The sequence below is a fragment of the Trichechus manatus genome, unplaced genomic scaffold, assembly GCF_000243295.1.
Source record: "Trichechus manatus latirostris isolate Lorelei unplaced genomic scaffold, TriManLat1.0 scaffold00029, whole genome shotgun sequence".
Classification (NCBI taxonomy): domain Eukaryota; kingdom Metazoa; phylum Chordata; class Mammalia; order Sirenia; family Trichechidae; genus Trichechus; species Trichechus manatus.
Window position 1 is genome coordinate 7075865 of NW_004443965.1, and position 16009 is coordinate 7091873.

Consider the following 16009-nt stretch of genomic DNA (forward strand, 5'->3'; position numbering starts at 1 on the left):
TCCTATACATAAAAGGTATTACTCTTTTTTTGCTTTTTATTCTGAAATAATTATAGATTCCTAGGAAGTGGGGAAGGTAGTACAGAGAGGTCCCGTGTACCCCTCACCCAGTGTCTCTCAACGGTTACATGTTATGCATCTATAGTACAATATCAAAACCAGGAAATTGACATTGGTACAATGTGAGTGTAAAGTTCTGATCATTTTATCACACATGTAGATTCATGTGACTACCTCTGCAATCAAGATATGGAACTAGGCCATCACCACAAAGACCTCCCTCCCTTAACAGTCACACCCGCCTTCCTCCACACTTCCACCATCCCTAACTCCAAACAATCACTTATTTGTTCTCCATCTCTATAATTTTGTCATTTTAAGATTATATAAATGGAATCATACAGTTTTTGACCTTTTGAGACTGGCTTCTTTTCACTCTGCAAAGTGCCCTGGAGGTCTAATCCAGGTTGTTGCTTGTATCAATTTATCAATCATTGGATTCTTTTTATTAGTGAGTAGTGTTCCATGGAATGGATGTGTCACAGTTCGTTTAACCATTCACCTATCGTAGAATATTTTGGTTATTTCCAGTTTTGGAATATTAGAAATAATGCTGCTATGAAGAATCCCTAGAGATTTTTGTGTGGACGTAAGTTTTCATTCTCTGGGATAAATGCCCAGGGGTGTGATAGCTGGATCCTATGTTAGGTATATGTTTAGTTTTTTAAGAAACTGCCAATTTATTTTCTGGAGTGACTTTACTATTTTGCATTCCCACCAGCAATGCATGAGAGAGCCAGTTTCTCTGCATCCTCACCAGCATTTGGTATATATTGCTATTTTTATTTTACTAACTTGTTTTTATATTATAAAATGTATTCACTATTTGTTCTTGAGTCAAACCCCAATGTCAATAGATCTTGGACTAGGCATGTGCATCTATAGTATGTAAAACAACGTTTTTGATCAAGTTTTCCAGGATTCATGAGAGATCTAGTCTGCTAGTCAGGCTGGGATTCACATTTGCTTTGGGGACAGCCCAGGAGTCTAGTCAACTGTGCTCTGAGGATCTGGGAAGTTTGGTTCACTCTGAAATACTTTGGAGGATTTACATGAGGTGGACTCCCCAGTGTCTGGTATCTACATTCCCCCAAGCTAACATGTAAAGGCAATGCTAGACCAAACTATACCCACCTTCATATGGGCCCTGGGACTCTAGGGGAAGAGGCCCAGATTCCTTCCTCTGACACACATTAGTGTGTGCTAAGCACCTTATCTGAATGAGGGCCCCGTGGTAGCTGGTCTATATTGCCATGTGTTGGTAATGAAGATTAACTAGCAGCAATTGGCGCCCCTAAGGATTGCATCCTTGCAAAGACAACAACTCCCTCCCAAGACTTCTAAAGGAAAGAATCACATCAACAGAAAAGCTCCTTGGTACACTGGAAACTGAAGCTGTTAATCTGACTAATTTTTCTTAAACTGAAAGTGTTTTATTTATTTATTTGGGTGTGGGTGCTGAACTTTTGAGTTTGCTTAAGGGCCTTGGCAGGCATCTAAAGAAGTATTCCCTTGGCTCCTGCCTGTTCTCCAGCCATCCTGACCATTCTTTGAGCTACCTAGTAGCCTCCAATAAATTCCTGTTCTGGTTAAGTTAACCAGAGTCGTTCTCTGTTATTTGCATCCCACACCTAATACAGAAGGACCATACTTAAATTTTCGATTATGAAACCCATGAGGATTTTCTAGAGCAAGAATGAGATGGTGCTGTACAGATGGCCAGTTGCCTCTCAGTATCCACTCTTATCCTGATCTGTATTCTCCATGCTGCTTGGAATAGAAGTCTACTATACATTTCCAAGACTCCCCTGCAGTATAGTCATATACTGATGTTCTGGCCAATAAGATTTAAGTGGATTTTTTGTGGGCTCTCTGGGAAGATTCTTTATGGAAGGATGTACATGCCCTTATACATCTTCCTACTCTGTGCTGCCTAGAATGTGGACCTGATGATTGGGATGTACTAAGAATGGTGGAACAGCAACATAAAGGAACTGGGGTTTTTGATGACCATGGAGCTACCATACCAGCTCTAGATTGCCTCCTTCCAGACTTCTTTTATGTGATATAAAACAAACTCATGCCTTGTTTATGCTTCTGTTAACTGGGGTTTTTCTTGTATATGCAGTCAATCCTTATCTTAATACAGATGATGAAGAAATGGAATGTGGGATTCTGGGGATTAAAAAGTGGTTTCCTAGGGTTTAAAAGAAAGTATAGTTGATTTCCAGCCTCTATGCTTATGAGTTGGAATTGACTAGACAGCAACGGATTTGGTTTTGGTATGCTTATCTCTAGTGCAAAATTATGCTAGCTACTAGACCTGTCACTAAATCTTGTTACTTAATGTGCTAATAAAGATATTTTGATATAAAAGGTTTCATTTATAATCCTACCTATTTTCTGCATTTGAAAATATTATTCTGGAATTTGCTCTGCAGGCTTTAGCAGACTACGTGAGGGATGGAAGGTACCATGCTTAGAAACTACAGTTCAACATGTCACCTAACAGTGCTGGCAACATAGTAGCACACAGTTCTTCACCTCAAAAGAAGAGCAGAAAGAACTGCCAGCTCTCTAAAGTCTGTTTTCCCATTTTAAGACCATGTGCAAAGGGTAATGTGCCTGGTACAATGTCTGGGACGTAGAGGGCTCTCAACAAATGACCGACCCCTCTTCGCTTTCTGATGAGCTTGAATAGAAGAGTTAAGATGTGAGCCCCATGGTGATTGGTTAATTTACAACAGAAGAGGCAGCTCCTCTGTGTTCACTATACAAACTTCAAAGGTCAGAGTGAGAATGTTAAAAAAGTGCTTCCCAGAACTGTGCAGAACTCATGATCCCTCAAGGAAATAAACAGAGGTCTTTGGGTTTGGTCAGTACCCTGGTAGCAAAGTGGTTAAGAGCTTGGCTGCTAACCAAAAGGTCAGCAGTTCAGCTGCTCCTTGGAAACTCTATGGGGCAGTTCTAGTCTGTCCTATAGGGTTGCTATGACTCAGAATCTACTTGACGGCAATGGGTTTTTACAGGTATTAAATGGAGAGATGATGTACTTAGGATGAGAAGAGAGACAGGAGGAACGGGTAGAGAAAGTGGGAGAGCAGGCTTGTGGCTATATGTACGAATGCACAGATAAAGCTTGAAAACATGCTGAGTGAAATAAGTCAGTCACAAAAGGGCAAATACTGTATGATTTCACTTAAATGAAATAGGCAAATATATAGAAATTAAAGCTTATTATTAGTGGTTACCAGCAGTGGGAGGGAGGGAGAAAGGGGGAATTATTGCTTAGGGGCGACAGAGTTTATTAATGGTGGTGGAATAATACAGAAAAGAATAGTGGTAACGCTTGTCAACATGAAGAATGTAATCAATTACACCGAATTATACACGTAAAAATTGTTGAATTGGCAAATAATAAATATTTATAAAAATAATAAATAATAAAAAAGAATACAACACTTCTTAAGCACTTGCATTTGAGTACCGTGAAAAATGAAACAGACCACTAAAAAAAGTGGGCATATATTTTAATCATAATAATGTCTTTTTTAATCTCAAATCCATTTCTTAAGCCCTTACAGACTTTTATCATCCTTGTTTTAGGCTGATGTATCTTATTACTGAATGGGAAAAACAGAACAATAAAGGAAATCTGAGGGCCAAAGGTCCTTTATTGAGATGAAAGATAGGATTGATCCTAAAATGGAAAAGCTAAGAAATCACAACGGTGTATATTAATGTATCAAAACAATTCCCCTTGCAATGACCTACTCTGACACATGAGCATAAAAACCTCAGGGCTATGTCAGTCAGTGAAACATGGCAGCGCTTGGGTCAGGGCTGCAAGGCCACCCCAGCACCTGCTTTCCTGGCTGGGCCCGGTGAGTGAGTAGGACCCTGGATTTCATTTTAGGCGCTCCCCACCACCAACACCCTGGAGAGGGTGCAGAGTACTCTGGCATGCCTTCCAAGTTCTGTTTCTGTGGCTTTCCCCTTTTTAGCCATCCCCACAAGCTTCAAATGATAGGCAAACAGTTGGAGAAACCACGGTTGGGAAAAGGCGAGAAAGTCTTTCTAACATTCCAGTTCCTTCTTCCCTCCCCTCCCCTAATTTCAGCCCTATCTGTAGAAAGACAATAGTTAATGAACATCTGTGCCAGGCACTGTGCTAAGTAACTACTTTTTATATACTCCTTTAATACGGCAATCCTATAGGGAGTACTTATTAGTATTATGCCCATTTATAGATGAGGAAACTGAGAGCCAGACAGCCTAGGTAACTAACTGTTGTAGGTGACAAAGCAAGAGAATAGCTGAGCTAGCTTGGACCAGGGCCTGTCTTATATCTAAGCCCATGCTGTTAACCAATCCCCCACAACTGCCTGTCCCCAGGGTCTCAGACATTGTGGCTGGGACAGATCCTGGATCTGCTACTGCCCGTGTAACCCACAAGATCAGCTGGTGACATGGGCCAGTAGGTTAGGGCCATCAGATTCTCATTCTTTCTACCAGGGTAGGGTGACACCATGGCCTTGATGATAAGTCTTTTATATAGTATGTACCCCCTAATTATTAATTCATGTAACAAATGAACGAATGGAGGATTCTGGTTCACTGGGCTCTAGGTAATCAAGGTTTTCGTGTATTATTTTTCCTTGATTCTCTCTCATTATTTTAATTTTCATCCTCTATGTTCATTCCTCTAACTCCTCTGATTTCCTCACCCTTTAGGTGAGGTTGACGCAGTTTAGTTCATTCTCCCTCTTTTCCTGTAGCTTCTGTGCTCACAGTCCACAGCTCTGACAGGGCTCAGGCAGCCACGCAGGATATGCACCTGATGGCAATAATGGATACCATTTGAGCACCAAGTTTGCACTGGATGTTCTAACATGATTATTACACTTAATCCTCACCACAGAGCCGACTAGGAAACTGGGACTGGACAAAGCTCCCACACCCAGAAACAGCAGGACCGAGACTCAGACGCAGCTCTCACACCATACAACTTTCCCTTGGCCACTGTGCCTTCCTTCTTGTGAATAAGAGATCAAAAGATGACATATCCTTCCCTGCTTCCTTTCTCAGCTAGACACCTGTTTCACTACCTTCCCCTCCCTTTACCCCAGTTTCACCATTGGGTTTCCTTGGCCCATAGGGTTTCCTTGGCCATAATATTTACAGGCACAGATCACCAGGTCTTTCTCCCTCAGAGCCACAGGGTATGTCTGAATCACAGACCTTCTGGTTAGTAGCCAAGCACTTAACCACTGTGCCACCAGGGCTCCTCTCACCATTAGGGAGAAGGAAAGCATGAGCTTCACACATTCTTATAGCTACGTCTTGGTAATTCAAGACAACCAGGGAAATGTGTGTATGGACATCTCATTGCGGCTGGCGGGGTAGGAATGGGTGTGCTCTGGCTTTATGGGTGCCCTTGCTTGGCTCTGATAAGGTCTGCAGTGAAGGGTGGGCCACACAGAGACATTGGGGCTGTTCTAGGTACTGTGTGCAGACAAGGGTGCTGTGGGATTTAAGACCTGCGGCATTTCTGTGCTAAAATGAGAACCTTCCCACTTAACTAACTGAATGTCCTCGCTATACACTGTAATGCACTTGGCAGGGGAGAACACCTTATATGATGCGCTAGCGAATTTAAAAGGGAAAATGATGACAGAGGGTTTAATGGAGCAGACAGTGCTGCAATACAGCCACAACTCCAAAACCTGCGCCTAAATGAAAGCTCTCAACCAAGGAATCACAAGCCTGTGATTCAGCACTTATTCCCATTTCCCCTCAAGGCAGTGAGGCTTCCATTAAATGCTGTTGTGTCCTGATTACTGTGGTGGGTGGGGAGAAAGAGGAAGACAGGAAGGCTGAAAAGAAACCTTCACTGATACTGAGCTTTCTGTTCGTGAACATATCACTTTTTTTGTGTGTGTGTGAACTCCTGGAGGTCAGGAGTATGCGGGCTTGAGAACAGGTTCAGGGTGAAGAGGAGCCACACTTTCTAAGTACCTGGTCTCAGCTGTTGCAGGTGGCCTAATTCCTGAGGCTGGGACATTTCCTTCCAGGTTTGCTGTCCTCCCTCCCTCTCTCCCTGCTCTAGTGGGAATGCTCTTTGCTGTTGTTAGCTGCTGTAGAGCTGATTCCCACTCATGGTGACCTTATGTACAACAGAACAAAGCGGTGCCTGGTCCTGTGTCATCCTCACGATTGCCAGCATGTTCGAGCCCATTACTGTGGCTATTCTGTCAGTCCATCTCACTGAGGGTCTCCTTCACCCCCGCTGGCCCTCTGCTTCACCAAATATGATGTCCTCCTCCAGCAATTGATCCCTCCTATGATGTGTCCTAAGGAGCCCTGGTGGTGCAGTGGTTAAAGTGATAGACTGCTAACTAAAAGGTCAGTGGTTTGAAACCACCAGCAGCTCCACGGGAGAAGGATATGGCAGTCTGCTTCTGTAGAGATTTACAGCCTTGGAAACCCTATAACTAAAAGGTCAGTGGTTCGAAACCACCAGCAGCTCCACGGGAGAAAGATATGGCAGTCTGCTTCTGTAGAGATTTACAGCCTTGGAAACCCTATGGGGTAGCTATCAGTCAGAATCGACCCTATGGCAGTAGTTTTTTTTATGATGTGTTCTAGGAGCCTTGGTGGTGCAGTGGTTAAGAGCTCAGCTGCTAACTGAAAAGTGGTGGTTTGAACCCACCAGCTGCTCTGGAGAAAAACGATGTGGCAGTCTGCTTCTGTAAATATTTACAGCCTTGGAAACCCTATGGTGCAGCTCTACTCTGTCCTACAAGGTCGCTATGAGGCGGAATCAACTTGACAGCAATGGGTTCGGTTTTGGTTTATGATGTGTCCTAAGCAAGCAAGTCACATGATATTGAGTTGTGATCCACAGGGCTTTCTTTGACTAATTTTCAGGAGTAGATTACCAGGCCTTTCTTCCTAGTCTGTCTTAGTCTGGAAGCTCCTCTGAAACCTGTCCACCTTGGGTGCCCCTGCTGCTATCTGAAATGCAGGTGGCATAGCTTCCAGCATCGTAACAACACACAAGCCACCACAGTACGAAAAACTGAGAGATGGGTGGTGATGCTCTTTGCTACAGGGGGAGAAATATAGTCTAGAAGCTCCTGAGTGGAAGGAGTTGGTCACAGGGAGGCGGCTGGCAGGACTGGTGCGTCTAGAGTGATGACATCAAGTGCTCTCCCTCCTAAGACATTGTCAGAGTGGGATGAAGTCATTTTATTTTGAAACCTTTAGGTGTTGGCAACCGTCTGTCTCTGAGGAAATTTTCAACCCCAAGAGTGGGGATGTGAAGGGAAAGCACCATCATTATCAGATGATTGTAGGGAAACTTGGCGCAGCTGGTCACGCTGGCCCCACTGTCCGGTACAAACTCCTGGCCATCAACCACTTTCCAACTCACCAGCCCTTGGCAGCAATCCAAACACCCTTTCTGGTGTTGTGTTTAACTTGGTAAGAATCCTTCCAGATTTTCCTCTAGAATCCTGAGTGACCAGGCCAAGGCAAACTTTGCGTCAGAGGCTTGTCTGGAGCCAGAATTTAAGTCTGTTGGCATCAGGCTCAGGGTGTTCTGCACCTACTGTTCTGGCAAATGCAGAAAGACAAACGCCAGAAACTGGAAGAGTACCTTCTGCCCATGAGCCTAACAATTATTTGCATTATTTATTATTTGAAATATACTTGCAATGTGGATGCCAATCATTGATTCTTCCTCCAGACCAAACCCAGTTACCAGTGTGAGCAGAGCCAGCACCTGGCTATGAGTCACTTTATGATGCTCTTGCATCCCTCCTCTGCCAGGTGAAAACCCAATACACCTGCACAGGTGGTGCTCAAAGGTCTCCTGAATAAAAGAAGATGGAGGGCCAGGGACCACATGCTCTTGTTTTCATGGGCTGCAGCGTCATTTACACAGCACAGGATTTCCAAGGGAAAACAGAAAAATTTTTTTCCAGAGGCTGCAGGGAAAGCGTATCGACTTTTAACCCGTTCTCTATTTTAAGTAAACTAAAAAGATGTGTCCTGAAAAAGAAGACAGATCTAGATGTCAAAGTTACTTTTTCAGTGTCTCTAAACTGGATGAGCAGCAATGTGCTTTAGTCTTGCAAACCTGTATTAAATAAGTAAACTTGTAAAATCTTGTAGGTCAGGCTCTCAAGCTTCTCTTTACTCCCATTCACAGCCCTCCCTAAATACAGGAAGTCCAGAAGCCCAACATAAAAACAGTCTTCTGAGATCACCCACTCCCTCCAGCAGGGAAATGGAGAATCTCAAACCTTGCTGCACATTAGAACAACTCAGGGGCTTTTAAAAAATATTGATGCCTAGTCCCCAGGTCCAGAAAATCTGATTCAATTATTCTGGGGTAGGACCCAAACATGGGCTTTTTCGGGAAGTTAGAGAGGCACTTTTACAGAAAAACACTGATGAAAAAGTGTAACATCCATATAGTGATGTGCATAAATCTTAACTACCCAGCTTGATGAACTTTTATAATTGAGTATCTCTGAAAAGTGGTGCAAACAGTTAATTCGATTACTGCCAACTGAAAGGTTGGTGGCTGGCGTTCACACAGAGGCGCCTCAGAAGAAAGGCCTGGCGATCTACTTCTTTAAAAATCAGCCATTGAAAACCGTACGGAGCAAAGTTCTACTCTGACACACATAGGGTTGCCTCAAGTCAGAAGTGACTCCATGGCATCTTGTTGGTTACCCCTGAAACACCCCACCCAGATCAAGATACAGAACATCGTCATCACCCCAGAAGTCTCAGCACAGAATTTTTCAAATTAATTTTTTTTGAAAAAAAAAATTAGCATTCTACAAGTTGCAAGAGTATAATAATGTTTTATGTGAATTATATCTCAATTTTTAAAAAGAGTATAGCAGTAAACTCAGCAAGGGTACTTTAAAAAACCTCCCCTGTTGATTTTAATATGCAGACTTAAAAAAACTAGACCCGTTGCGTTGACTTCATGACCCTATGAACAGAACTGCCCCATAGGGTTTCCAAGGAGTGACTGGTGAATTCGAACTGCCGACCTTTTGGTTAGCAGCCGAGCTCTTAACCACTGCACCAAGGCTCCATTATGCAGACAAGATTAACTAAAATGAGCTGCTATTTTTGCCACACTTCTGGCCATAGAAATCCTGTAATAAAGCATGGGCTTAAGGTTTTAATATTCTAGGTTACTAATTTCTAGTATTTCTCAAGGTTTCATCAGCCTTCTTAGATGCAATTAGTTTTATCATATGGTGATTGCTTTTGTAAGTTTTCACACACTGTTTATGATTCACAACCTTCCCTTTTTCCACTTATATATGGAGTAGGTAGCCCGTTTTGCAATAAGCAAGGTATGTCTTATGTGTACTTGAATCAAATAAAGGTGGATATTGTGCTAATTCTTTGTGGATGACTACTGATCAACAGTGGCAAGAGACAGAAAGCCTGGAGCCGTCCACAGTTAAGGGGGCAGAGATGTGTGAAAAGCAAGAGTCTGAGGAACTAAATCTTTAGTGAGGACAAAAAACAAAAATGAACACAATCATGTCAAGGCCTGCTGGAAAGGCGCAGAGTATAAAAGCCAACCCGAGTTATGAGCTTGGAAGGCCAGCAGGAGAAATTCTGTGGGATGTGATGGGAAGGGAGGATCAGGAAGGGGACAGCAATGAACCCAGGGAGCCCTGGGGCTCCAGACAGCAGGTTTCGCTGGAGCCAAAGAGCTGTGCTCAGAGGCTGGGACAGATGACAAAGGCTGGCCTGGACAGGGGCTAAGAAGTACAGCTGCTGTGCAAAATTTTAAACTTGTGCCTTGGACAAGTGCCTGGCCAAGCTGGTGAGTGGGGCTGAAATTGCATCCACCTGGAGGGCGCACCTTATTTTAATTTGTACAAAGGCTGCATATGGGCTTGCAGCAGCTCTGGGAGCAATGCTGGGTAAAACTGGACTCTGCTCATGTTTTACAACTGACTTTTTGCCTCCTTATACATAGCTCCAAGGGGTCCTGGTGGCATGACGGTTAAGTGCTAGGCTGCTAAGTGAAAGGTTGGTGGTTCGAACTCACTAGCTGCTCCAAGGAGAAAAGACCTGGCGATCTGCTCCTGTAAAGATTTCAGCCTAGGGAACCCTATGCGGCAGTTCTACTCTGTCCCGTGGGGTTGCTATGAGTCAGAATCAACTCCACAGCACACAACAACATACATACACCTACTCCTCACTTATCAACTACCTTGTTATCCAACATTTCACATTTACAACAGTAGTAAAAAAACGTACTACCCAACTATCTTGTGCACTAATGATGTATATCTAGTAATAACAAATGTCGAGGTGTGAGGCAAGAATAATGCTGGCTGTGATGGTTAAACTTATGCCATCAATTTGGCTGGGCCATGATTCTCAGTGGTTTAGCAGTTACGCAATGATGTAATTTGACAGTTATGTAATGATGTAGTCAACCTCCATTTTGTGATCTGATGTGGTCATCCTCCATCTTCACATAACGCCAATTTTCGCATAACAACCTGGTCTATGGAACCTAACCATGTCAATGAGTGAGGGGTAGGTGTAGCTCCTATCAAGCAATTCCTTACATGACAACAAAGTCGCTCCTCCATTTGAAACAATGAGGTGAGTGAGGCATGAATCAGATGTAGCTCTACAGAGGAAGGTTTTGAGGAGGTGCTCAGGACCCAGATGAAGAAATCTCCTTTAATTCCTCTGATGGTAGCAGAAGACAAGCCTCATGGTGGATTCAGGGAACAGACTGTTTGAGGCCATCTCTGTCCCCAGAAGTGACCAACGAGTCTAAAAATGAGAAACCTATCACTTGAGCTTGGCACCCCAAACTCAACTTAAATGTTTGGCAAATAAAATTCTCTTCAGGTCAAGTAACCAATTCCTATGTCTTGTTTTTTTTGATTTGTTTGTTTTTTGTTTTGGTTAAATAAAATTTTGATTTTCTAGTAACTTAAGATTAGCAAAGGAAAGCGTATGACAACATGAATTTGGTAACTCAGTATGGTAAAACAAATTATAATGCATCTAAGTACTAAAGTCTACCTCTTTGAATTTAGTGATGAGTCATATTCACTAAGATTGTTCCCTAACAGAACTAAGCTTTAAAATGGAATAATTGCTCTGTTCTAAAACAAAAGCATAAAAATGGAAAATGAGCGAAGAATGAGTTTTTGAAATCTAATTTCACATGTGGTTTTAGTTTACACAGTGTTCATAGTTTGCAAACCTCAGCCTGTTTGTGCGCACACACACACACACACACACACAAGCACATAAAAGTAACCAGAATGCCTCCTCTTCTTTCTTTATATATGAAATTCTCTCCTCAGATTCTGTTAGCCTCTCCCTGCATTGCACTGCTTGTGCATGAAGCACTTGGGAGCTTCTGGCTTCAGAGGAGGAGAATACTGTTTGGAAACTTAAAACCTTCAAGTACCCTGAGGTGGCAGAACAGTACATACACAGGAGAAACCGAGGCGAAGACCTGGGGAGCGTGGACTGGTAGAGTCACCTCTTAAGTTCTGCAAGTAGTCTGTCCACAACAAGACAGGCTTCTTCCCACTCCCATCCCAGTTCTGAGCTGCCAGAAAGGATGGGCTGACCTAGGGATGAGCTTTGCTCTGGGCCCAGAGGGGATGAACACTGTCCCAAGAGCAAATATAAATTGTGTTCACTTGGATCTGATTATGACCTGTGTGTCCTCTCACCTCCACTTAGGTGGGGACCCCGGAGTTGACAGCACATAGGAAAAAAGTGAAAGTGATAGCTTTAAGACAGCAAAACACAACAGTATTGCAAAAAGGACCACTAGCACAGTCTTACCTTAAACAGACTTCTGTGCAGGGGGAAAAAAATCTCTGGAGAGTATGAAAGGAGAAATACGATGACAGTGTTGTTCTCAAACCAGCACTTACAAGGGAGGAAAGGGATGGGAATGGAGGCTGAAGTAAAACGAGGTGATCGCCCGACGGTGCCTCTTACCGTAGTGCGGGATGATGGCCCAGGCCATGGCTGAGGCATAGATGCCGCCGATCATCCAGAACATGCAGAGCCAGCTCAGGTGCTCGCCCCGCTTCTCCCGGGCCAGCACTTCAGCAAAGTAGGAGAACACGGTGGGGATGGCTCCTCCAATCCTGCCAAGAAGTACAGTGAATACATGAAAGTGGGGCCTGTGCAGCCAAGGTGAGATGCAAAAGGCAGAGCCCAGGCAAGTTCCAACTCTGCTCACTGCAGAGACCCTCCCCGTCCGAGCGTATTGAGAAATGTATTTTTCCCTCATTTTATAACTTTAATATTACAGCCACCATGTTTATTATCTCTCCCAAAACTTGAACACCTGCAATTAAGATATGCCCTACTTGTGTGGTTTACAGAAACTAGGTGGCACAGACAGTTTGTGCTCGACTGCTAACCTAAAGCTTGGAGGTGCGAACCCATCCGGCAGTGCCGCAGAACAAAGTCCTGGTAGTCTGCTTCTGTTAAGATTACAGTTCAGAAAACCCTATGGAGCAGTTCTACTCTGTAACACAGGGGGCTGCCATGAGTCAGAACTGACTTGATGCAATTAACAAAATAGTAACAGCAAGTCTGAGATTCAGATGGGCTTTCTGCTTAGTGTTGAATGTTTTATGTGATATTTATAAAAAATTACAATAACTTGGTATAATCTAGTGAATGTTAATCTGTTTTTAAAAAGATACTGTGATATCTTTTTTCCATGATATGGGCACTTGGGAAACAGCTTCAAACATCTCTGCAGGGCCGTCTACAGTCAGTACTCATGCTCTGCTACCACACAGCGCTTGGTCCTTCAGCCTAATCAGGCTCTTGTGTCAACAAACACAGGACAATGGAGTTGCTTCCTAATTTGTTCTGGCCCCAACCCAGTAGACATCATTGCTGAATGGGTACAATGTGAAAGGGAAACTGGTGGAATCAAATAAGGAGCTGCTGGTTTAGATAACCAACAGAATGGGGTACGATGCTTCCTTCTGGTCGGAGCTACTTATAAGAGCTGCTGACCAAGCTCTGGAGAGACGATACTAACAGAGATTTCTTCTCAGACATCCTCGATTAAGGGTCCAAGGAATTAAAATTTTGTTTGTTCTAAGGAGATAGGTTATAGATTTCATCAGAATTTCAAATAGATCTTGACTCCAAAATTTTATGAACCACTGCCTCAGAGAGTAAGGTAATATGGAAAAACACTACCTATCATCCTACCAAGCAACTTGTGAATTCTTAAAAAAAAAAAAAAAGCATGCAGCAATATAAACAGATTGTGGAGACAATACCTAGTAATATAGTTAAAAAGTGATGCATTCGTACATTTATGTTCAGATTTCTGTAAGGTGAAGTGCTATTGCCATTTCATGTAAATATTATGTCAAGGAGTAGACGTTATGTTTATCCATTTACCAACAAGTGATCTTTTTTTATAGTCTTTGATATGATAGAGAAGTGTTGGCAATTATCTTAGCAAGTAGAATTTACGGGAATATCATACATGTAGCAAACTGGATGTACTAAATGCACCACAGGATTTGTAAGGTCACTCTGTAGCAGCTGGTAGGTTCAAATATGGAATCATTTCATGAGTTTGCCCCTGGAGGAGTTAACCACCATTGGATATAGCCATATCTCTCAGGCCAGTGTTTTACAAACTATGGGTTGCAAAATTAATTTAGTAAGCTTTAAACAGCATTTAAAAAAATTAAATAGAAATGAAAATATTTGAGTGCAACCCAAAAAATAAGGTTAAGTATTATTTCATGAAAACTTGTGTTTCTGTTATATAGATATTTATGTATATGTACAGTGGGTTGGAGACCCTGGGTGGTGCAAATGGTTAATATATTTGGCTGATAACTACATGATTGGGTGACAGGTTGGTGGTTTGAGTCCACCCAGAGGCGTCTTGAAACAAAGGCCTGGCGATATACCTCTGAAAAAAATCAGCCATTGAAAACCCTGTGGAGCACAGTTTACGCTGACACACATGGGGTCACCATGAGTCAGAATTGATCAGACTGCAAGTGTTTTTTTTTTAGTGGTAAAATGTGTTACAATGTGTTTCAGAGTGAGAGTTGCTGTTAAAAAAGTTTAAAAATCACTAATTTATATCCATTCTTCTGGACTATAAATGCAGTTGTTCTACCTAAAATCCCAAGAGGTATGTATCCCCAAGACTTCAAACGCAGCACATGGCAATTTAGTACCATCATTCACAGGGGTAGCTAACCAAGTCCAAGTCTATCACCCAAACCCTCAAACCAGAAACAAATGCATCTGGTAGGTTGTCAGAGCTGGTTCTATAGCCCAGCAGACTCACACAATTTTCTTGCCTGGTTTCTTTCTTTTTTTTTTTAAATTGTGCTTTAGGTGAAGGTTTACAGAGCAAGTTAGTTTCCCATCCAATAGTTCATATACAGATTGTTCCGTGACATTGGTTGCAATCTCCACAATGTGTCAGCACTCTCCCCATTACCACCTTAATTTATCCGTTTCTATTCGTCCAGTCTTCCTGCCCTTTCCTGCCTTCTCATCTTTACTTTTGGGCAAATGTTGTCCTTTTGGTCTCATGTGGATGATTCTTCTAAGGAGCACTTTCCTCATGCGTGTTATTGTTTATTTACAGATCTATTATTTGGCTGAAAGGTGATCTCCGGGATTGGCTTCAGTTCCAAGTTAGAAGGGTGTCTAAAGGCCATAGTCTCGGGGATTCCTCCAGTCTCTCTCAGACCAGTAAATGTGAATTTTTTCATGAGTTTGAATTTTACTGTACATATTTTTTTTTCTCTCTCTAACTAGGACCGTCTATTGTTATCCTAGTCAGAGCAGTTGGTAGTAGAGGCCGGGCACTATCTACTTCTTCTTGTCTCAGGCTTGTGGAGGTGTGGTTCATGTGGGCCATTAAATCTCTGGACGAATTACTTCCTTGAGTCTTTGGTTTTCTTCACTCTCCTTTGCTCTGAAGGGAAAGAGACCAACAGCTGTATCTTAGATGGCCGCTCGCAAGCTTTTAAGACCCTGGATGCTACTTACCAAAACAGGATGTAGAACATTTTCTTTATGAACTATGTTATGCCAACTGACCTAGATTTTGCCTGGCTTCTTAAGGACTCATACTACAAACAGCTAGTGCTGTTCATTCATTTAAAACAAAACAAATTGTTTAGGAACTTGTTATCAACAAGGCTCTGAGAACTCATGTATGAATAAGACACAGTCCCCTGTCCTTTCGTAGTTCAAATTATAGCTGATAAAGGAGCAGAAAAAGTAAAAGTCGAATGTTTTGAACATTCTGCTTTGTGAGAATCACACACTACATGCCTCAGAGTCATTCTGGGAAATTTCCCTATTTTCACAAGACTCAACTTCTCCTGGATATTCATTCACAGCATGACAGAAATCTCCAGGAAGGGGGTAACTGCATGTTATGACACAAACTGGCAAATGATGACGAGCCAGTAGTTTACATGAGTTGGAAGCAGCAAAATGGCAAGAGAAAACACTCCATGAGAAAGATGCATTAGCTATTAGTGTCTGTAGGTAGGCTCTGCTTTCCCCTTCATCCCCTCCTCAAGCCAGTCTCTGACCCACTTCAGTAGATGCTTCTTGCTGTTGTTAGCTGCCGTTAAGTCGCCCCCCTTCTCATGGCAAACCCCACGCATAAAGGAATGAAATGCTCTCCTGTTGTGATTCACTGGCTGATTCTGGAAATAGATGGCCAAGCCTTTCTTTCTAGCCCATCTTAGTCTGGAAGCCCCTCTGAAACCCATTCAGCATCATAGCAACAAGCAAACCTCCACTGCCAGGGTGGTGGCGGCATATGAGGTGCACTAGCAGGAAATCATACTCAGTGTCCCTCATGGAAGGTGAGAATTCTACCACTCAA

The 16009-nt window shown here is 42.8% G+C and overlaps 1 protein-coding gene across 2 annotated transcripts in view; it reads right to left on the reverse strand.

Annotated features, from left to right (window-relative positions):
- The window catches only part of SV2C (synaptic vesicle glycoprotein 2C), a 271512-nt gene that overhangs the window by 116992 nt on the left and 138511 nt on the right, over positions 1-16009 (reverse strand). For both annotated transcript variants that reach the window (XM_023729500.1, XM_004374485.2), the window contains one exon: positions 12094-12245. In XM_023729500.1, coding sequence (XP_023585268.1) covers positions 12094-12245 — 152 coding nt within the window. The remainder of the gene's footprint in view (positions 1-12093; positions 12246-16009) is intronic.